At 63.3% G+C, this 21,417-nt stretch overlaps 1 protein-coding gene across 2 annotated transcripts; it reads right to left on the reverse strand.

Moving 5' to 3' along the window:
- Window positions 1-7,060: 7,060 nt before the first annotated feature.
- Window positions 7,061-19,881, reverse strand: WNT6 (Wnt family member 6). 2 transcript variants are annotated; one of them, XM_068408047.1, is made up of 4 exons: window positions 19,497-19,881; window positions 10,900-11,115; window positions 7,787-8,088; window positions 7,061-7,522 (listed from the first exon to the last, which is right to left on the reverse strand). In XM_068408047.1, the coding sequence occupies exons 1-4, from the start codon at window positions 19,879-19,881 to the stop codon at window positions 7,061-7,063; spliced, it is 1,365 nt and encodes a 454-aa protein (XP_068264148.1). The 2 variants fall into 2 exon arrangements, with proteins under 2 accessions (XP_068264148.1, XP_068264149.1); XM_068408048.1 differs by lacking the exon at window positions 19,497-19,881 and having other exon boundaries at window positions 10,900-11,113.
- Between the last annotated feature and the right edge of the window lie 1,536 nt (window positions 19,882-21,417).

Raw genomic sequence — 21,417 nt, forward strand, 5'->3', positions numbered from 1 at the left:
CACGCTCTGCAGAGGCCAGCCAGGGATGTGGGAAGCACTCAGAGCTGGCGTGAAGGGTGTTGCTCCCCAGAGCCAGGGCAGGAAAGGTGTTGGGGGGGTCCCTAGCACAGGTGACATGGAGCTCCTCTGCCCAGGTCAAAGCTCCCAGGCAGTTCCCGTCCTTCAGCAGCTTACGTGGTGCCCCAGCACATGCTTTGTGCAGGGGACTGGGGAAGCATTCATCCCTCTTACTGTTCATCCTCCCTCCCCTCCATCCTTGTATCCCTTTGTCCCTCTAGCCCTCCTACCATCTGTCTGTCGCTCCATCCTTCTTGCCATCCCTCCATCTCTACACCCCGCATCCTCCTGTCCAGCCCGCAGGCTGCCTGCACTTTCCCTGCTCCTTTCCCCTTCCCTCGCACAGGAGCAGCTCCTGCCAGCACCCCATGCCGCAGGCTCCACATCCCCAGGAGAATGGGGCTGGCTCTTCTGTCGTCATCTCCATCAGGACCCCTTTCCAGCACCTCTTCATGCAGCCCATGGCTGACTGGCTCTGTTCCCCGCTTCCCTCCTGGCAGGTGCCCTCCTTTAGCCTCTTCTGCCTTGGGATAAGCAACCTCCAAGCCCTGTGCCCTGGACAATCATGCAGCGGTTTTCATAGGCACTGGATGGAGGGTCTCTGGCATCTCCTTGGAGCAGTGTGTCGTCTCTCTGGGGCACTGGGATGTCCAAGGATGTTCCCTTAGAGACCCACAGCAGGGGTCAAGGACTCTGTGCTGTATCATGCTGCTCCCACTTGGTCTCACAGACTGGCTGCAGGCCCACGGATGGGACCGAGGGACAGTACAGGGAGACACCAGCCTACTCCAGCCAAGCACGGTCATGGCCGTGCCTCAGCCTTGGAGGGGCTGATGGCCCGTGGGACCACCAGGTCCTGCCAGTCTGTGCAGGACGTGGCAGCTCTGCTAACACAGAGCAGGGGAGCAGGGGAAGCACTGGGGAACCCCAAAGCATGGTGGAGCAGGAGGATGGACAGAGATGGAGAAGCACCGAGACAGACACCCAGTTCGATGGCCCTGGCACCTGGAGGCTAGAGGGGAAGGGTGCTGGGAGCTGCACGGCTTGCAGTCTGCAGCAGGGCATGCAAGCTGGTGAGGACGAGGAGGAAGGAGAGGTTTGCTGAGAGGCCATGCAGCTGGCCACGCACCCAGCCTTCACTGTCCTGCAGCATGGCTTTCCTCTCTCCCCTGCCCAGCAGCACCCACGGGACCGGAGCGACGGCTGCGTGAGTCAGGGCTGGGCGTGGGGTCGGGGCGACCCTGCCTTTTGCGGCAGCGTTAGTCACCGTGCCAAGCTGCCCCAGCCCGGCAGCACCGGAGCCCCCAGCATCGCTGCCCTCCCACTGGCTCACACCCCACGACCTGCCCGAGTCTGCTCGCTGTGACTCAGGAGCCAACCGCACGGCCACCCGGCCGGCCCAGCCAGTCCTCCTGGCTGCCCGGGGCTAGGGCGCTGGCAGGGCCCGGGGCAGCGGGTGCACGCCAGCCCCAGCACCGGCACTCGGCCATGCTGCCCCTCGCGTCGGGGCGGAGAGGCAGGATCCGGCCACCTCCAGCCATCCCTGGGAGCATCCTTGCAGTGAGGCAGAGCTCCCCTCCTCATCATCCTCCCAGCGCCCAGCAGTGGGTGCCGCAGTGGCAGCAGGGTGCAGGGAAGGGGTTGAAGCCCCACTGTGGGTACCATCCCATGGGAGACTCGAATGCTGGGTCTGGCACGCACCCACGCTGCCTCCCCCGCCCCACAGGGGCTGGCTGTGCAGGGGGACACTCCATGGCAGAGAAGCCTCCGAGCTGGTTGGGGTGCTGGTATGACTGGGATGGGGGATCCTAGTCCCTGCACTGCCTCTGGCAAGGAGACTGTGTCCCCAAAGGGCCAAGCTGCCGGCTGGGGCGGCGGGGAGGTGGCTGGATCAGGACTGGCCAAGCGTGCCTGTGCAGCACTGTCACGGGCACCTCTCCCCCACAGGGAGGGATGCGCGGCCCCAGGGATGGGTGGAGGGTGCTTGTCCCCATGTGTGGTGAGCAGGGCATGGAGCTGCCTCAGCAGCCCCTTCTCCCGGCAGCTCCCTCCTCTGGGGGTAGGTATAGTCAGAGCCCCCTCCCCGGAGATGGAGGATAGCGCTGCCTTTGTTACTGGGTGAGTAACGAGGCTGTGGGAGTGGAGGGGATTTGGATAAGGCGAGATGTTGGTAGTTAAGAACAGGACCTAGGAGTGGGGGGGTCTCTGCAGTGCTCCTCTGCCAGGAGGGATGAGGGATGCCCTGGGGGGGCCCCAGTTCTCTGCCAGCCTCCAGAGCCCACCACCCCCACAGATGCTGCTTAGTGGGCCCCATGCTGGCACGGCCAGCCCTGGCGTGTTGGGGCTGCACGGGCAGAGCAGGGACCAGACACCAGAGAGGGTCAAGGAAGGGGACACAGACCCCTCGCATTCACAGGCAGCATCTCCATAGAGCATGCCTGGGGGTCCTTGTGCACCCCATCTCCTGCCTGTTGAGGGCTCATGCCCACTGTCTGAGCCATGCTTTGGGTGCCCCAGGTCCCAGCGCATCCCCGTGCCTGGGTGCTTGGGGATGCTGCAGCAGGGCTGGCCTGGATGTTCCCCCCCAGCACCGTTCCCTCCTGCCAGAGCCAGCCACTGCAAGCACCAGAGCCGTCCCAGGAATGGGGCAGAGCTGGGAACAGGGGGATGGGGTGCGTCAGCAGAGCCCCCCATGGTGGGCAGGGATGAGCCGGACCCTCCTGGGCAGGTCAGGGTGGACGTGACCCCATGGCTGCATGAGTGACATCTGTCCCTGGGAGCTGGAGTGGGGACCGAGGAGGACACTTGCAGGCAGCTCCCTGGAGGGAGCAGCAGAGCCTGGAGGAGAGCTGGAGGCCTCCCGGCAGAGCAGGGCTGGGCAGGCAGGAGCCCTGGCCAGGACCCAGCTCCGCCGGCCGGGCAGCCCCCTGCTCGGCACCCAGCAACAGGCAGGCAGAGGGACCACTGCCATGAGAAAGGGGTTTGCTGGAGGTTTCGGGTGCTGCAGTCTGAGCCTTCGCTCGGCTCAGCTGCTATCCGGGTTTCTCAGTCTCCCCCTCATAGGCCTATCTGCATTACTCCAAACTTTCCTAAAAAGCTTCTTTTTTTTGGCAAAAACATTCTATTTTTGGTCTCAGTCCAGAGGGATTGAACTAATCTGTCTGGTTGTTTTCAACTTGGGCAATTGAAGGGAAAACTGTGCTCTTCCCATTTGGAAAAAAAAAAATAAAGCCATGAGTGCTACAGAGGTTTGAGACTCTTTTTTTAACACAAATATTATAAACTTCCTTTTTTTTCGCTTGGGAAGATCCTGCAAGTTTTGCAACGTATGCTGGCCAGCACCAGGGATCTGGGGGACACACACACACACATACAGCTACACCCCGGAGTCCGCAGCTACACGTGGCACCCCCACGGCCACCCTTGTGCACCCCCGGCTCACACCAGCCCCCCAGAGCGGGGTCCTGCCTGAGCACTGCCCCCAAGAACATGGGCCTGAGAGTTTGGGGGGCACTGGGGGGGCTCATACATACTCACACGCATATTGCCACGCACTTCCTCCCAAGTACAACCCACGCGCCCCCACACGCATATACCCCCCCGCACTCACACCCCCATGGCCAGCTCCCCAAGCACAGCCACCTGCACACCCCCACGAACCCCTGCCCACACCCACACTCATGCCCTGCGCACGTTCCCCCCCCACTCCTATACACTGCCCACCGTGCCCTCCCATACCCATGCAATCTCCCCATGCCCCCCCGCCATGCACACCCCCATGCACACCCCATGCGCTCCCCCATGCTTCCTGTGCACACACACCCCCGAACACCCCTAGACACCCCCCCATGCCCACTCCCCACGTTCCCCACACACCCTCTACCCCCCCTGTGCCCACTCCCCACATACCCTCCATCCCCCCATGCCCACTCCCCATGTTCCCCACGCACCCTCCACCCCCCCATGCCCACTCCCAATGCCGCCCCCCGTCACTCCCCCACCCCCCCGGACACCCCCGCCCCGCCGGGCCGTGCCGCAGCACCCCCTGGCGGCCGCCCAGCGCCACGCCGGCCTCCCCGCCCCGCATCCCGGGTTGCCACGGCGACGGCGGGGATGCTGCGCAATCCCGGAATGGGAGTTTCGGGTTCTTGAGGGGTTTTAGCGGGCTCCTAGGGGTCTGGAGAGCTGGGGGACTTCTAGGAATGTAGGAGGGGGGTGTACCGGGGCACTGCTGGGGACCTGGGGGACTGCTAGGGGAATGAGGGGCTCCTGGGGACAGCTGGGGTGATTCTAGGGGTCTGGGATGGGGTCCTGGTGGGTGGGGGGATCTTGGGGAGCTCCTGGAGGTTTGAGGAGCTGGGGGGAATGCTACAGGGCTGGGACATTGCTTGGGGGCTCTGCTGGCTGTTCAGCTCTCTCCAGACCACTGGGCCAGGTTCAGACCCTGCCTGGCTACCAGCATCACCTGCCTATGCCGGGGCCTCCCCTGGCTACCAAGGGAAAGGATTTGGCTCTGCCAGCTCAGGGCCAGCAGGGAGCAGTGGCAGGGAGTCGGCAGCCCCCCCCAAGAGCTAACCCTCCTCCACAGTTGGGCAGGGCACTTGGAGATATCCTGGAGGTACAGAAGAGTCACCCCACAAACAGTGGCCATGTGCCTCTCTCCAAGTGAGAACCCCTTGCCCCTGAGCTAGCTCCATTTTGCTGCTTCTTCCCCCTTCACATTTTTGGCTTTTCTTTTCTCCAGCCTTCAGAAGCTGTGATTTGGGGCAATGACAGAGAGCACAGAGGCCAGATCCCCTGCTCACAAGAACTACCTGTCTTCCCCAGGGTTTAAGCATGATTCAGACCTCCAAAGCCATGTCCATGCAGCCAGGAGCATGAAAGCAGCCCACTTTGGGGAAACTGAGGCAGACTCCAGAGAAGGAGCTTGCTGAAGGTCAGAGTTGGGACAGAGCTCTACCAGGCTCAACCCATGCACTCTGACATCTCACAGAGAGATTCACGGTCACCCAGTATAACTGGCCTCAGCCTGGGATGGCTCTGGGGGAGAGTAGGGTGACCCAAAGTTTCACAAGACCTTCCTGAACTGAGGTCCTCTGATGGGCAGCCCAGGGCTGGAGGTGTGCTCCGGTGTTTCTAATTCAAAGGAACCTGCTCAGCCTTCGAAGTGGGTCCCCACATCTCCCAGCACACAGCCCCTGCATCTCAGCAGTTCCCCGCCTGCAGGGCCCTCCTGCACCCACTCATGTCCTCCCTGTCCCAGATACACCTGCACAAACACAGCAAGACACATGCAAACAAACATGCTCGCACACAGGCACACATGGGGACGGTGTCACCGGCACACACACACACACACACATGCTGACAATTTGCCCTGTATTCATAGACGTGCATGAAGATACACGGGCCAACCTGTCTGCACACCCACGAGGGGCTCGCACACACGGTGACAGGTGTGCACACAAGCGCACACACTCACGTATGGTTGTGAACATATGGAGACATGTTACCTGCACACGTACACACGTGCACACCGAGCTGCTTGCGTCCACAGGTACCTTCACGCGCACCCACCCAGCCCCGTTCACACCCACCCATGGGTTCCCACAGGCGGGTGCATGGCCAGGAGCTCCTGGCAGCCCCGTGTGCCTCCCCTCTCCCAGTGCTGCTGTGGGCAAGCCAGGAGGGAATTTCCAGCTGCAAAGCTGCAGATGAGATTTAGAGGCTCCAGCCCCAGTGCTCACTGGGACAAGTTAATAGTTTGCCAGCACCCTGCTTCCCCTGCCCTTCCCCTCTCGCTGCTTGGGGGTGGGTGAGGAGGGACCCACTGGTGGGCATCACCCCACTGCCGACATGGGAGCATGAACCTCTCTGCCCAGGCTCTGGCTCTGCCGACATCCCTCAGGGGCTCCTCTGCCCAGCATGGCGTTGCCAGCCAAGCAGTTCCCCTCTGCAGTTCCCTACACCCCCATGCTGGGGAAGGCTGGAGTAACCAGTTCCCATGGGAGGGACTGCCTCGGAGACCCCCGGAGCCTCTGGAGCAGAGGGATGGCAGCCTGCCCAGCTGGGCAGCCAGGCGGGCTGCTCCTTGCCCTGTGTTTGCCCACGAGGGGCACAGGCTTATCAGGTTACCAGGACATGCCTGGCGCTGTGCCGGCCAGGTGAGGCTGCACGTGGCCCACGGCAGGCCAAGCGAATGCCTCGCATGCCACCAAGCCAACAGTGCCAGCACCACACAGGGCTTCTCCGTGCCAGGCCTCGCGGCGGTGACTGCAGCAACGGTGGCTGAAGACGGAGTGAAAAGAAGAGAGGACACCTTCAAGAAACTCACAGCCCATCACCGTGGTGTCAGGGCAGCTTGCTGTACCTCCTGCATGAAGGGTGAGCGGAGGGGACCGCGGACTGCAGTTCATTGCAAATATTCCAGTCGGGTGGTGGCGGGACACAAACTGGCATCTCCAAGCAAAGGTGGCCATGGGTGATGGGAGGAGAGCACCTGCCCAGCCTGGGAGCTGCGGAGCGGGGCAGCAGAGTGCTTGGCCTCATCCGCACTCACCTCCTGGCTCTACGATGGCAGAGAAAAGCAAAAAGTAGATGGAAAACGAGCCAGGCTCTGCCATGGGCCCCAGCACGGCCAGCACGAACAGGAGGCTGGAGGGAGTCCGGCTGACTGGGACTCAGAGCCGGGACAGGAGGCTCGCTGGCCAGCCCCTTGCCGGTGCAGCGGTCAGCGCTGCCCGGCCCTCCCCAGAAGCTCTGCGGCACACCGGCTTTAAATAGCTTTATTGGTGGAAGCTCCGTGCACACAGCCCCCACCGCGGGGGCTGCGGGGGGCCAGGCAGCCCCACGCTGTCCCTTGGGGACGCTGGGACTTCCCGGGGCGCAGAGCTGGGCTCACCCCAGCCATCCCTGCCACCGGCTCAGCCTGTATCTACCCCGGGGGGCTGCAGCGTGACCCTGGGGGTGGCTTCTCCAATTGTCCTCGCCCGACCCCGGGCTGTCAGACACAGAGGCTGAGCTCCTGCCGGACGGAGCACTTGCGGCACTGCACCACGCAGCACCAGTGGAAGCGGCAAAGGCAGTTCTCCTCCAGCACCACCGTCTCGTCCCGGTGCCCTCGCCCACAGCACAGCAGGTCGCACCCACTCGTGTCCATGGCTGTGCTGTTGCAGACGCGGCCCCGGGTGCCCAGCGAGCCCGTCTTACGGTTAGCAGAGCAGAAATCGGGTGAGTCGGCTGAGTAGATGAGGTCCTGCTTGTCGGGCGGTTTGATGTTGTCGCCCACGGGGATGAGGGTTTTCCCGTCGTTGCCCCCCATCACCTTGAAAGCCCCGTTGAAGCGCTCGAGCAGGCGGTCCCCCACCTCGCGGAAATGGGGCATCTTCCGCCAGCAGGTCCGCAGGGTGCAGGAGCCCGACAGCCCGTGGCATTTGCACTCTGTCCTCATGTAGCTGCTCACCGCCTGGGGAAGAGACCGCAATGCTCAGCCCTTGGTCCCCCGCCTCCCTGCCCAGCAACCCCAGCCAAACTCCTGCCTCCTGGTGCTGCTGCGGAGGGTGCTGGGGGGGAGCACAGAGGGTTTCCAAAGCACCTGCAAAGGGCTCCTGAAAGATATTGGGTCCATATTTCACCCAAAGTTGGTGCAGGTACACGGCTTGGGGGAGACGAAGGTGAAGGGTTGAGCTGGGATGGGGCACAGGGGGGTGATGCTCGCGGGGAGCCTTACCAAGCGCCCGGCTTCGTTGTTGTGCAGGTCGATGAGAGCTCGGATGTCATTTTTGCCTTTCTTGCTCTTGGCGTCCATGAACTGCTGGGATTTCTCGTAGCCGAACTGCACGTCATCCCCGCAGCCCCCCCACTCCCAGGCCGTGCCCTCCGTGCCCGGACCCGCCGTGGGCAAGGGGGGAGCCCGGCTCCGTGTCAGCTCGCAGCCGCACTGCAGCAGCTCACCCATGCTGCAGGCCTGCGTGATGGCGTGGCTCACCCCGGCCGCCGTGATGGCGTACACGAAGGCTGTCTCCCGGATATCTGCAGGGGAACACCCAGGGCCGGGATGTGGGGTCAGCTCTGGAAAAGACTCTGCAAGCAAAGCATCACCCCACCAGCACCCCAGACCTCCCCTTCTCCCCCTTCCTCTGTGCTCTGTGCTGTTCCTCGGGTGATGCACCCACCCCGGAGCGGGCTGCCTGGGGCAGGAGCTGGCTCTTGCAAGCAGATATGAAGAATTTGGGGGATGGCCAGGCCCTACCAGCATTCCTGCACCCCAGCTGTAGGGTCCTAGGGGCAACAAATCTCCTGCCTCCCCTTGCAAGGATGAGTGCTGCCCCATAGAAGAGAGGGGAGCTCAGTGAGCTGGTGCTGGCTGCAGGCAGGGGGGTCCCAGGTGACTGGGTGGTACCCACAGCTTCCTCACACCACCCTGCAACGTTCCTCCAAGCAGTAAAAATCCCATCCCTGGCTGCAAGCTGGCACCTGGAGCGAAGCGCTTCGAGGGACTCTGCGGGTGGCACTCCTCCCTCTGCAGGGTGGCAGCGATGAAGCTGTGCTGCCCGCTCTCCCCCCTTACCCGCTTTGCCATGGGGTGCTGCCTGCCCCCCTCCCTCCGCCGGCACAGCCTCCACCCTGCAGGATTATTTATTATTAGTATTTGCTCCTGTCTCTCTCTGCTCCGGGACACGAATTCCAAGCATCCTTCCCCTGCCCAGACCTGCCGCTCGCAGCCGCAGCCAGCGGGGGATTCTGGCAGCGGGGCGCTCCCCCCAAGCTCCCCCCGCCCGTGCCAGGCGAACCCCTGCCCACCCGAATGCCAGGACAGGGCTGGCCCAGGGTGGTGACACGCAGGGAGTGCCTGTGGCATGGGGACAGAGTGGAAAGTGTGTTTTGGGGGGTGCCCCATCCCTCCGCCTCCAGCACACTGATTGGGGGGCGGCTGTGGAAAAGGGGTTCCTGGGCACCGGCTCCACGAGCCCACACAGCACCTGATTCCCGCTGGTGCTGGAAGGAACTGGGCACACCGGTGCCTTTCCATCAGTGCCACCCTGGGGATGGGTGTCTGCTGCCTTGGCCCTCCTGCCCCCCCTAAGCCACACAACCACCCACCTGCTCCCACACGGGGCTGGCAGAGCCCCCGGCGAGCAGCCCGCAGCTGGCAGAGGTCACCGTGCCACCCTGCCAGCCGGGGCCCCGGGGGGATGCCACTCCTCTGGCAGCTCCTCCAGACACGTGGCTGCCCCCATACCAGCCTGCCCTGGCATGCCGCGCCTGGCACAGGCAGCAGGGAGGGAAGGGGGGACGGCCACGACTGCGCCGGGGGGGCCACGGCCAGGAAGCGGAGCCTGCTGCAACATCCTTGGAAAGAAGAGGCTGTCGGATGGGAGGTGCCCATCTGATGGCAGCTGGGAACCTCAAAAATGCTGGGATGGTTTATGCAGTCCCTGCAGGCTTTCAGGGAGGCTGGTGCCTGCTGGCACCTCTCAGTGCAGGGCAAGCTCTCTGCTTCTGACACTCACGATGCAGCCCTGGGGACATCCATGCCCATATCCCATGTCCTCAGAGTGCCAGGGGCTCCCAAACTCACCACTGTCCCTAGGACATTCCTCATGTCCACTGTCCCAGCAGCAAGGGTGGGCCAAACAGAGCATGGTGGCTCCTTCAGCATCTCCATGCCTCATGCGGCTGCATCTCCTCCGACTCAAGCTGCCCCAGGGTACCCAACAGCTCATCCACCAGCATCACCCACTCACCACCTTCTCTAACCCCCCCAGGGTGGTGTGAAAATAGGTGGCTCCAGAGACAGGGGTGTGCCCCGTGTGCCCTGGCTCTCTGCCCCGCCACTGAATACACCTCCCTGTGTTGGGGGGAATCCACACTCGCAAATCAGCTTCTTAAACGAGCCTGTCCCCCCCCGCCATAAGTCGGTGTCTCCCTCGGGGCCCCAGCTCTGCCCCCACTGGTACCCACAACTGCCAGGTGCCCAGGGAGCTCTGCCCTTTCCCATGCTCCCAGGGGGGCCACCCTGACCCCCCTGCAAGGGCCAAGGGCGTACCCCCTCTGCCTTGGCCCAGCAGATGTAATGTGATGGCCGAGGAGTCCGGGGCTCACTCCAGCATCTTCATCCGCCCCAGCATAGGGACCAATGTGGGAACAGGGGTAGGACTAAACTCACTAGCCACTAAGTGGTCCTACCAGCCCAAGGTGTTTCGAGCACTCCCCCCTTCCCCACCCACCCCAGCCCCTCTCCCTGGGGACCGTGGCAGGGCTTTCCCATCCCTTACAGCCTCACAGGTGCCCCCTCACTCTGCCCCTGCTCTGGTTCTGGTGCAGCCAGGCTGGGCTTGGACCACTGTATCCACCTGTCTGGGACTTGCCCACCCCTCCCTGCCACCCTGCCCCTGTCCCTCAGGGTGACATCAGGGATGCAAGGACAGGGGGCAAGACCTCTTCTCCTCTGCTCTCTGCAAGGCCAGGAGGAAGGACCTGCAGGGCACCCGAGGGGCGAGGGGCAGCTCCCAGAGTGCTGCCTCCCACCCGGGCCCCTTCCCCCAGCACACCCCGGGGTCCCAGGGGGAGCAGTAAATCACTGCCAGACGAGGGTGCATTCTTGGGCTTTGTGAAGCCCTGTGCTGTCTGGGAGCATCGGTAATTGCTTCATTACAACACGGGGAGACATGTCCCGGCAGTAAAATCTCAGCGTGACTGCACCAGGGAGCACTGAGCAGCCCCTACACACACATACAGGTTTGCATGCCCAGACTCTGCTCTGGGAGTCCTGGGGAAGCGCATGACCGGGCGGCTGGAGGCTTTTTGGGAGATGGGAGGTCAAGGAAGCGCTGGTCTTACCCTGCTGCAGGATCTTGCCGAAGTACTTGCTGTGGCTGGTGCAGTTCCAGCGGCGGAAGCGGAATTGGTACTGGCACTCCCGGACGCCCAGCTTGGTGCCCTTGGCCACCTCCTGCACGATCTCCGGCTCCAGCTGGCACAGCTCCGCCTGCTTCCCCGCCAGCCGCTTCGTCTTGCGGCAGATGCTGTTGGGGTCCATGACCAGGGGGCTGCCCACTGCCCTGCAGGAGGGACAGCGAGCAGAGCAAAACCAGCACCCGAGCCCGGGGGGGGACCAGGGTAGGCATGGGGCATGGCCAGACCTGCTCCCAGGGATGGGGAGGGGCCACGGGGCAGTTCCAGCTCAGCGCTGAGCCTGGGTGACAAAGGGACAGGTAGAGGTATGCAAGGAGGGCAGGACAAAAGGTATGGGGGGCACCTGCATGCCAGCACTCAGGGGATACCTTGGCCTGCCCAGTCAGTCAGGGAACAGGGGTGATCCCCAGCTGTGGGACTGGCTGGAATATGATACCAGCACACGTCACTCCACATCCTGAAACCCTTGGGGACATCCCTGGGGGTGATGGCAGTGTCCCTGATGGGAGGTGGCAGAGATGGGTTGCTCAGCACCTGCTCTTTGGGTCTGGCGCTGACCCGGCACAGCCCTGGCATCACGGTGTGACCTATGCCCGGTGCAGCTGCAGCTCCGGGAGCCCCATGGGCACAGCGGGGAGCCCAGCCAGTGCTCTTGGTGTGCCTCCCCCTCTCTGGGAGGGCCCGCTGCTTCACCCTGTGGGAGATGAGCTGAGTGACCTTGCCGGTGATAAAGCCCCTTGGCTGCTGGCCAGGCTCCCATGCTCACCTCCCCTTACCCAGGCACCGGCCCCAGAGGAACAGAGCCACAGACAGACACCGGAGCGTGAGGGAGTGACCCAGGTGGCATCGCCAGCCCTGTCGATGCCAGCGCGGGAGGGCAAGCCTCCGCTGGGCTGGTGCCAGAGGCAGCTCCTCCTCTCCAGCACAGCTGGAGCGAGGTGCCTGGCTGGGAGGCAAAGTCTGAGCATGGTGCTGCATTCCCCAGCACACTGCTGGCTACAGAAACTCCTGTACTTTCCCCACACATTTCGCCTGGAGTGTCCTCCATGGCACGGCTCGTGCAGCTGCGCAGCCCGCCGGCACCGTGCCCCATGCCGGGGCGGGCGATGCTCCAGCTCTGCAGCGGGCAACGCCGGAGCCACAGAGAGCGGAGGGCAGGCAAGCCGCCCTGACAGCCTCCCACCCACGCCACCCATCCCACCACATGGAGACCGCGTGGCCATGGGCCACCCGAATTTAGCACACCCCAAACACAGCCCCATGCAGCCCCTCCTCGCCTCCAGCACCGCTCCCATGGGCTCAGAGCTCATCCTGCTCAATAACATGATTTTCCTGCCTGTGGATGCCCACAGGATGCCAGGGCTGGACTCAGCATCCCCCAGTGCTTTGGGATGCCCGAGGACTGCGAGGCCACATCCCCTGGGGTCCCCTGGGGAGCAGCGCCCGGGCGGCCCGTGCTGCCGGCAGCCCTGCTTGCTGGGGAGCACCAGCTGCGCTGCAGCTTCCAAACCCAGACCTTTATAGTCTGGCCAAGCCCCAGGGGCTCGAAAATCACAAGTTGAATCTCAGTGTTTAACTAAGTTCTGGGTTTCCTTTTCACTCTTGCGCAGCTGGGGGGCTGTGTTCGGGACACCAGGCTGCAGGACTTTGCTTGCCATCCTGCCCCCAAAGCATACCCCCTCCAAGTCCCTTGTTTGAAGCTTGAGGTCCTGCCAGGGTCCCCCTGCTCCACGTCAGGCTCCCAAGCTGCCCACATCTCCTGCCCACCAAACCCCTGCTGGGTTTGCGGAGGACATGTCCTCGTGCGTTGCCTGGAAAAGGAGCCCTGGCTAGAGGTTTAAAGGGTTAAACAGCTCAACCAGAGAGGCACAGTCAGGAAAGGTGACCTCCAGCAGGGAAACTGAGGCAAACCCACACCTCCGCTGGGGAACACCCATCTCCCTTTTCTCCCCGCAGCTCGGTTTCCCTTTGCTGCGTGATGCACGGGCGTTTCTGCAAAGGGATGGGGCAGCTGGGGAAGCATTGTGGGCTGTGGATGTGCTGGCACAGGTCCCCCATCCATGAGGAAACTGAGGCCCACGTGGAAAGCCACCAGTGAGCCTGTCCAGTCCCACCCCACCATGACCACATGGGATTCAAGCTTCCATGCCAGGCTCCGAGCTCTCCCTCCTTGGGGACTGTGGGCTCTCAACATCCCCAATGGGATGGCGGAGGTTTGGCCGCCTGCTCCGGCGGGGTGGGGAAGATGGGGAGCCGGGCTGGGACTTTCATTAAGAGACGACTCTTTGTACTCATATAAAAACGATGCGCCAGCCCCCCAGGGCCGTCAGATCAAATGCTGAACTGCGGCTCACCCCAGCCCGCAGGATCAGGCCAGGAAGAAGAGCTGAGCCCTGCGGGGCCGGGGGGCGGTGGGCGGCTTCGCCGGCACCGGGGGGTCCCCGCCCATGGCCCGGGCAACGGCGAGGGCCGCGGGAGCGCGCGGCGGCCCTCCGGCCATGCCGACGAGGCGTGGGGTGGGCTGCCTAAGTCCGGCGCGATATTAATTTCCGCTGGGCTCTGCTTTCTGGTGCGGGGAGGCTGCTGGGAGCCCGAGAGCTGTTTTGCTTTGGAGGTTTTGGGGGGGGTGGTGGCGGGAGGGGGGAAGACAAGGGCAAGAAAAATGCTGCCAAACTGCTACCGCTTTGGCAAGGGCTCCGGCGCGGGGCCCAGATCTGCCTGAGCTTGTCCTGCTCCAAGGCCTCCCGCATCTACAATTAAGGTGCCCCACCTCTGCCGCCGGGCACTCCTCCTCCTGCCCTGGTGAAGGAACCGGGGTCGTCAGCCCAGCTCCCCCCAAACCAGCCCGGGGCACCCCGGCCCCCCCCCATGTCCTGCCTGGCAGCCCCCAGCCAGATTCGGTGCCTCGGCAGCATCCCTCCCGCCTGCCCCAAAACTGCTGCCTTGCCCCAAAGGGAGCTGGGAACCATGAGCTCCTCTTTCCACCGTGATTCCCAGCACCCCTGTGCAAGGGAAACAATCCCCATTGCTGAAAGGGGAAACCGAGGCACAGAAGAGGAGCTGTGACCTGCAGCCAACCTGCTGCTGTCACCCCTTTGGCTGCTGGAGCTGCAGCCTGAGCCTGGTCCTGGTGACCTACGGTAGAGAGGAGTCACTGGGGCTTCTGATGCAACCCCTGGGCTCTGGATGCTGTCCCTGCTGAGATGGAGCCCGGGGCTCCTAAAAGCCATAATCACCAGTTTTTCCAGCTCAGCTCACAGTCATGGAGCCTCCAGTATATCCCAGTCCGGTTCCCAGCCGAAATCATAGACCAAGGAGCCTGGCCCAAGTTCCCCCTGGACATGGGGATGGTGTGGATCAGGGCTTCTCCTGGCCCCTGCCAGCAGACCATGATTAAGGGGAGCTGGTAGGGTCCCGGTTTGCAGGGAGCTAATGGAGAGGGGCTGGCAGAGCCATGTGGCAAGGAAGAGGATGGTCAGCCTTCACAAACGGCACCTGCATCTTGGGTGGAAAAATGTTTCCTTTGGTCCTGACGGCCCTGAAACCCCGAGGGAGAGCAGCAGTTGTGCTGTGCTGGCTCCACGTGAGACCACTGGTCAGGTCTGCATCCATCAAGTGCTGCTGTCTGGGCGTTCCTATACGGTTCATCTCGCATCCAGGTCTCCATCCCAGCCCCTGGATACCTTCAGGAGGGGGATGCAGGATGCCAGGGTGCCCAGCCCATCACCCCAAGCCCACAGGCACTTCTTCTCCTGCTTGGAGAGGTGAGAGCTGCAGGACACCAGTCGTGGAGAGCTGAGCTCCATCCCTGAGGGCTCGGGTCACCCTGCATCCCACCCACTGGTATCACACTCAATGACAGCTCTGCGAGGAAATCGGACCCTGCCACCGGGCCTGCCTCTTTCCAAGCTCTGCAAACAGGGCAAGAGGGGGACAGACATGAATTTTCACCCATGCAGCTTCCCTTCACCCCACGCAGGCGTGCAGTGGGTGCCCGGCCCCTCACCCAGGGCGGTACGTGGGTGCTGCTGGAGGGGGGTTACTAACCAGGGCAGCCAGGTGCGGAAAGCAGAGCAGGAGGAGGATGGGGGGGTGAGTAAGCAGCAAGTCACTGCCCTGGGGGGCACGGCCGGGGCTTGGCTGCCGGTGCCAGGGGCGCGGGAAATGCCACAGGTCGAGGAGAGCAGGGGGTCTCAGTTCCCTGCCCTCCTCCTCACACCTTCTCGGCAAGTATGGCACGCAAATGGCTGGGAAACTGCCCAAAGGAACAAGGCTTTGGTGTGGCATGGCATCAGCCCACGGACCTGCCGGCTGCGGGGTCATGCCGGGGCCGGGCGCTCGTGGGCAGGAGCTGCCCAAGCTTGTGCTGCGGGTACCAGGGGAGGTGGAAGGAGCTCACGCCCGCCAAGGTGGTGGTCCTGAATCCATGTCCAAGCCCTGGAGGGGCTGGGATGAGAAGAAATGGGTCCACCCACCCCTGGTCACTGTGTCCTTCCTCCAGGTGCTGGTGGAGGCTGGAGCTGGGGTGGCACGAGGGCTAGGCTAGTGTATGCCCAAATGCGGGTGCCACATGTGGCAGCAAGACCCTGTATGTCCTGAGCAAATATCGGGGTGTGCCCAGCTCTGCCTAGCACCCTCCTGCACAGGGAGGGAATTTGAAGGGGCCAAGCCCCTGATGCAAAGCCCAGCTGAGCCCTCCAGCTTGGGGCATGCACATGGCAGGGCTGGACAGCCTGGGTGTCACTGTGGAAGAGTGGAGGTGACCAGGAGCAGGGACAAGGGATGGCATGAGGGAAAGTTCAGTTCTTGTCTTTGCGAGAGGACACAAGCAGCCCAATTCTGGAGCCGGTGCCATCCCAAAGAGTGCAAGGGAAATATTTTCCCTTCAAAAAACCCAGCGGGTCAGTGGCTGCCCCAGCAGGAGCACAGGGAGATGCCATGCTGGGAGGTGCTTTGCTGCCCACGCGGTGCTGCTCCGGCGGTGAGGGCATGCCCAGGACAGCCGGGCAGCCCAGTATGCCGGGTGCCGTGGGGGGCCGTGGGCTCTGGGGTGGCAGGTGTGGGTCAGCAGGCCTGGGGGTGACTCATGATGCTCACCCCAAGGCACACAGGCAGGGCCTTACAGCCCGGCAGCCTGCCCTTACAGGCTCCATGCAGCACAGGTGCTGGTCAGGGCGGCAGAGGAGAAGGGGAGGCCACCAGCACATGAAATACACCCAGAGGTGTGTGGCTTCAGGGGGCGTGAGGCTGGGACCCCCCTCGAGCAGGGGTGCAGCCATGGGTGCTGGTGGATGGGTTCTTCCTGAGACGGCATCTGGAGGAGCCCCAGGGAGACCTGGAGACGCACTGCCCGTGGGAAGGGGACACAGGGCAGGTGTCCGTCCCTCCGGGCCCCCTCAGACCCACAGCTGGAGCACAGACCATCACACCCAGGATGGTTTTCCCCCTTGCTCTCTCTTCCAAGTCCCGACTGCTCTCAGCTGTGCCCACAGAGAGCCAATGGATGTTGGGGCACTGGGGAAGCTGGGCTTTGCTCACCCTCATCCCCATGGTGCCACTGTCCCTGCGAGAACAGCCCAACCACAAACTGACTCAGCTGAAATCCTGCCCTCAACCTGCCCGGGGCTCCTGAGACACCAGGTTTGCCCGCCCCATATCCCTGCACCTCCCAGGCCAGCACGGGAGCCCCAGGTGGTCTCTACCTGTCCTGCTCAGAGAAGAATTGCTGTTGCACAAGGAGCTAGGTGGGAACCATGAAAAGATGAAGGGAGGAGGAAGAAAGAGATTTTACAGGGCTGGTGGGAGCAAGGGGAGCCTGTTCCCTTCAGCCTGGCACTAACCAAGGGACCGGCAGCACCTGAATGACACATCTTCCCCATCAGCACTGACCACAGCCTGCTCCTCTCCATCTGTGTGTCTGCCTTGTCCCCCTGTCCCTCTGCTTCTTCTTAGACACAGGGGCACAGGGAGTATGGGACAAGGGTGACTGTATCTTCAGTGAGCCCTCTGGGGACATCCCACCGCAACAAGGGTGCTCTTTCTCAGGCTACAATGTCATCAGCAGGATGTCACTACTTGGATATCGCACCCAAACCTTTCTGTGTAGATGCAGCCATCTGCCAGCATCCCAACGGGCGCCGTTAGCACCCACCAGTGGCCGAGCTCAGCTGTATGCCTGGGCTGGGGACTGTGCCCACTAGGACCCAGCCCTGCTGCGCCCCACTGTGTGACTCTCACAAATTAGTTTGTCACCAGCGTGGGAAAAAAATGTCTCAAACTTGCAGCCCCTGCATCCCTCCACACTGCACAGCCAATGAACCCAGGGGTGGGATGGGGGAGCTGGTAAAGACCTTCGTTTCCTGCCCAGGGGAACATGCCCCCTTGCCTAAGCACCCATGGGTGCCCCAGGTGAGTGTGCAGAGATGCACATGCAAAGGCATGCCACCAAGGTCCCTATGCATCGGTGACAGGGACAGTAAGGAACAGTTCTACCAATGCCACCAGCTCTGGGGCTTCCAGGAGCCCTGGCACAACACATGGCTGCACCCCTGAACCCCTCCTCACCAGAATCAAAATCCACGGACACCAGCACTACCCAGATCCAGGAGAGGGGACAAGTACCAGGAGCAGGCGCGTGGGAAGATGCCCATCTCGAGCTGGCTTGAAGGGCCAGGCAGCACCCAGACCTCTCTCCCCCACATGGGAAGATCTCCCTGGAAATGAGGGATGATCTCAGCCGGGGGCCGGAGATCCCAAGCTCTGGGGGAAGCCGCCTGTGAATCAGCCATCAGTCGGCTGCTCAGGTGCCCCGTCCCGGGAAGCCCGGCATGTCCGTTTGGTGGTGCTGGTGGCCTCATCCACACACCACCTCCTCCCGCTCGCTGGCTCCGGAGCGAAGCAGAGCTCAAGCCGGTGATTCCCCTGCGTCCGCTCCGCTGCCTGGCGCGTTCGGCCACGCTGCGTGCAGCTGGGTTATTATTCTTAAATTAAAGGCCCCTTTTCTTCTTCTTTTTTAAAAGAAGAAAAAACAAGTTTGACCCCTTGCCCTCCTCTGCCAAATCCTGCTAATCTCCCCAAGCCGGCGCTGCCAGTACACGCTCGGCACAGTCACGGCACCAGCAGGACCTGGGCTCTGCGGCGAGACGTGGCTCTGAGCAGCCGGGGTGGGCGGCAGCGGTACCCCAACACCCTGCCCTTGTCGGTCCTGTCCGCCTGCTCCCGAATCAAAGGCAAGGCGAGCTTCTGCTTCACCCCTGCCCACTCCAGCTGTGGGCAGGATGGCACCAATGTTCCTGAAGCTGGGGCATGGGGCAAGAGCTTGGGGTGAGGGCTCACCGGGTGGGTATTGATGAGGATGGGGCAGAGAAAGTGGGGAGAGCTGAAGGGAGAGCAGTGAGTGCAGAGCAGCGATCTGAGAATTAGCCAGGGAAAAAACAGTGGGATGGACCGTGCCCCGGGATGGCGCAGCTACCCCAGGGTGGGTGGTGGGGAGCAGGGGGACCCTTGGCACGCCCCCTGCTCCAGCCAGCGCTTGCCCTACCTCACTCCTCTCCTCTAGCAAAAACCCAAGGCAAGCCCCTCTCAGACCTGCATTAACCCCTTCCCCAGCAATAAACACAGTGCTTGGGCTCCAGGGCGAAACTCTCAGCTGGTGTAAAACTGACAATAATGACACCATTTATACCCACCCAGGCCCCCCTCTTTTGCCTGGCACCCCTGGAGCCAGGGCTAGCGAAGGGGACAGAGCCACGGAATAAATCACTGGCGGGCAGGGGGGGCCGGGAGGGGAAAGGCTTATGGAGAGCTTTATTTTAGGGGTCAAAAGAGTGTGACAATGTGGAGACGAATAGCCTCAGATAATGAATGATAGCCCGGACGGCACGCCGGGGAGCTGGAATCTAAGCACTTAAAACCGGATAAAGACAGGCTGGGTGAAATTCTTAATAGATTTAAATAGTTCATGTTTCGACAGATACCTGGGCTTTCCAAGGCTGGGTCCCAGCTCTGCGCCTGTAACGAATCCCCCACCCCCTCCAGTATCCTGCAAAGCACCGTCTCTGCCTTTGATGAAGGCACCATTACAAACAGGGGTTTTGTCCCCACCGCGTCCAGGCCACCACTCGGGAGGGGACACCGTAGGGACCCTCGGGCTTTTAATTAAAGTTGACTTATTGGATCTGGAGGCCCCTGACCCCCTTTCCCTGCCCCACAGGCGTTCAACCCGCCGGGGCTGCAGGCTTGGGGTGCGGGGAGGCAGGCTGCAGGTCTCTCCACAGGACTTGGGTGCCTCGTACCCCCAGGTTCCCCCCAGCCTGCTGTCCTCAACGCGCTCATGTGCCCGAACCCCGACAGCATGGGGGTGACCCCAAGCTGGATCCTCTTGGCCAGCGAGCAGCGGTCCCCACCCAAGCGGTGCCCTGGGTGTAGGGGACTCTGTCCCCAAGCTGGGGGGGAGGACCACCCCCAGAGAGCAAAGGACCCTGCGTGCCCTCCTGCCACCCACCCCGGGTTGTCCTACTCACCACCAGAGCCCGATGATGTTGGCTGGGCAGAGGAGGATGAAGAAGAGCCCCAGCTGGGTCCGGGAGGAAGGCAGCATCCTGCCAGGACTGGGGGGGGAGCACCGAGCCCCCTCCGTGGCCCCCGCGGGGGAGCCGGGCAGCCGGGCTGGCCGCAGCCCCGAGGGTCCGGCCGGGACCCCGGCGGGTGGGTGCCCGCTGCCTCCCTCCGCCGGGCCGGGGCGGGCGGGCACCGCGGCCGGCGGGGCTGGGCTGGGCTGGGGTTGGGGCTGGGGCTGGGGCTGGGGCTGGGCTGGGGCTGGGCAGGCACCTCCGGGCGGCTGGAGCGCGGCGCGGAGGCTGCTCCGGAGGAGGAGGAGGAGGAGGAGGGACGGGGCTGCGAAAGCATCTGCCTCCGACAGGGAAACCGGAGCCCGGGGGGGACGGACAGGGCGGGCCGGGCGGGGGGACTCCTGGGTGCCAAGCGCGGCTCCCGGCGCGCGGCCACGGACGCGGCGTGGGGCACGGCCACGGGCACGGCCACGGGCAGCCCTCCGGCAGCGGGACTGTGGCCGCAGCCTTCCCGGCCCGTGTCCCGCCGCCGCGCTTGGACGCGCACGCCTTTAGCGGGGTCTGGGTGGCACAGCCCTGTCCCCCGCAGCCCCGGGGACCTGGCATGGCCCCACCTGGCACAGCCCGGCTCAGCCCTGCAACCCTTTGCGGGAGCCTGCCCGGCACAGCCCTGCCTGGCTCCACTCAAGGTCCTGGCGCGGCTCTGCCAAACCCGACCCGGCCTCGAGATCTCCCCCTCCGGCACCTGCCCGACCCTGACACCCCTGGCATGGCCTTGCCCAAACCTGGTGCCCCTGCACTGCCCCTCAGCACAGCCCTGCCTGGCCCCTCTCCCTGTACTGGGTCCGCCTGGCACCTTGGACCAGCCACTCCTGCCTGGGGACACTGAAGGAGTGACACCCCCCAAGCATCTCCCAACACTTGTCTCCAGCTCCTCTGGGGAGACATCCCTGGGACAGGGGAAGACGCAGGTGGGTGACAGGAGCAAGCCCCAGGAGCAAAGAGACATGCAGAAGAGAGCAGGGAGGGCTGGCTTGTTCACGGTGATCTCATCTCAGGTGCAGCCAGGACCCAGGAGGGAGAGAGCCCCCAGCTCTGGATCACAGCAGGCAGCAGGAGCTGCCTGGGGCAGGAGGAAGCTGAGGGGCCTGGGAGGTAATGGGGGGCCACAGCAGGGTTGGGCGGCTTGGGACAGGTGGAGCTGGTGCCCCTAGGCTGCCACCCCAATTTTCTGCCCCCTGTGCAGCCTCGGGCATGGTTTCCCAGGGCTCAGCCCAGGGCCCTGGATCTCTGCTTCCTCTTGAACAATCTGTGACTCACAGCACAGCTTGGGGATGCAGCTCGCAGCTCGGCAGCATCGGGGCCACGGATCCTGGGGCTGGGACAGCCGCGTTGAGGGGGCCTAGTCCACCTCTGCACCCACCTCCACTGAGCACCCAGCCAGCCCACTGGGTTACCCTGAGGGAAACAGGGTGTCTGCCACCAGTGATGGACAAAGCAGAGCACCCTCGCAGCTGGTGATCTCACCCCTCCCTCCAGCAGCGATTCAGGCTCTGTCCCCCCTCCTGAGAGGGTACCACCCCCATCCCCTGCCCATCTCTAGCCCCTGGCTTGCCCATCAGTGCTCCCCTTGCCCCATCACCAGTAGCTTCTCCCCTTCACCCAAGCACATTCGCTCCCCAGCAGCAGCATTTGGTGGTGAATGACTCAGGTTTTACCTGTGGCTTGGCATGGTTCTCCTCTCCCTCCTGGGCACAGGAGGTAAGAGACTCCCACCACCTCCTCCGGAGGTTCCCCACCTGCTCCTTCCCTGCCCTCCCACATAGAGATCAGGCTCCCAGTCTGCACCCTTGGTGTGGTGACCAGGACTGAG

This window comes from Nyctibius grandis, chromosome 9 (genome assembly GCF_013368605.1).
Source record: "Nyctibius grandis isolate bNycGra1 chromosome 9, bNycGra1.pri, whole genome shotgun sequence".
NCBI classification, from domain to species: domain Eukaryota; kingdom Metazoa; phylum Chordata; class Aves; order Nyctibiiformes; family Nyctibiidae; genus Nyctibius; species Nyctibius grandis.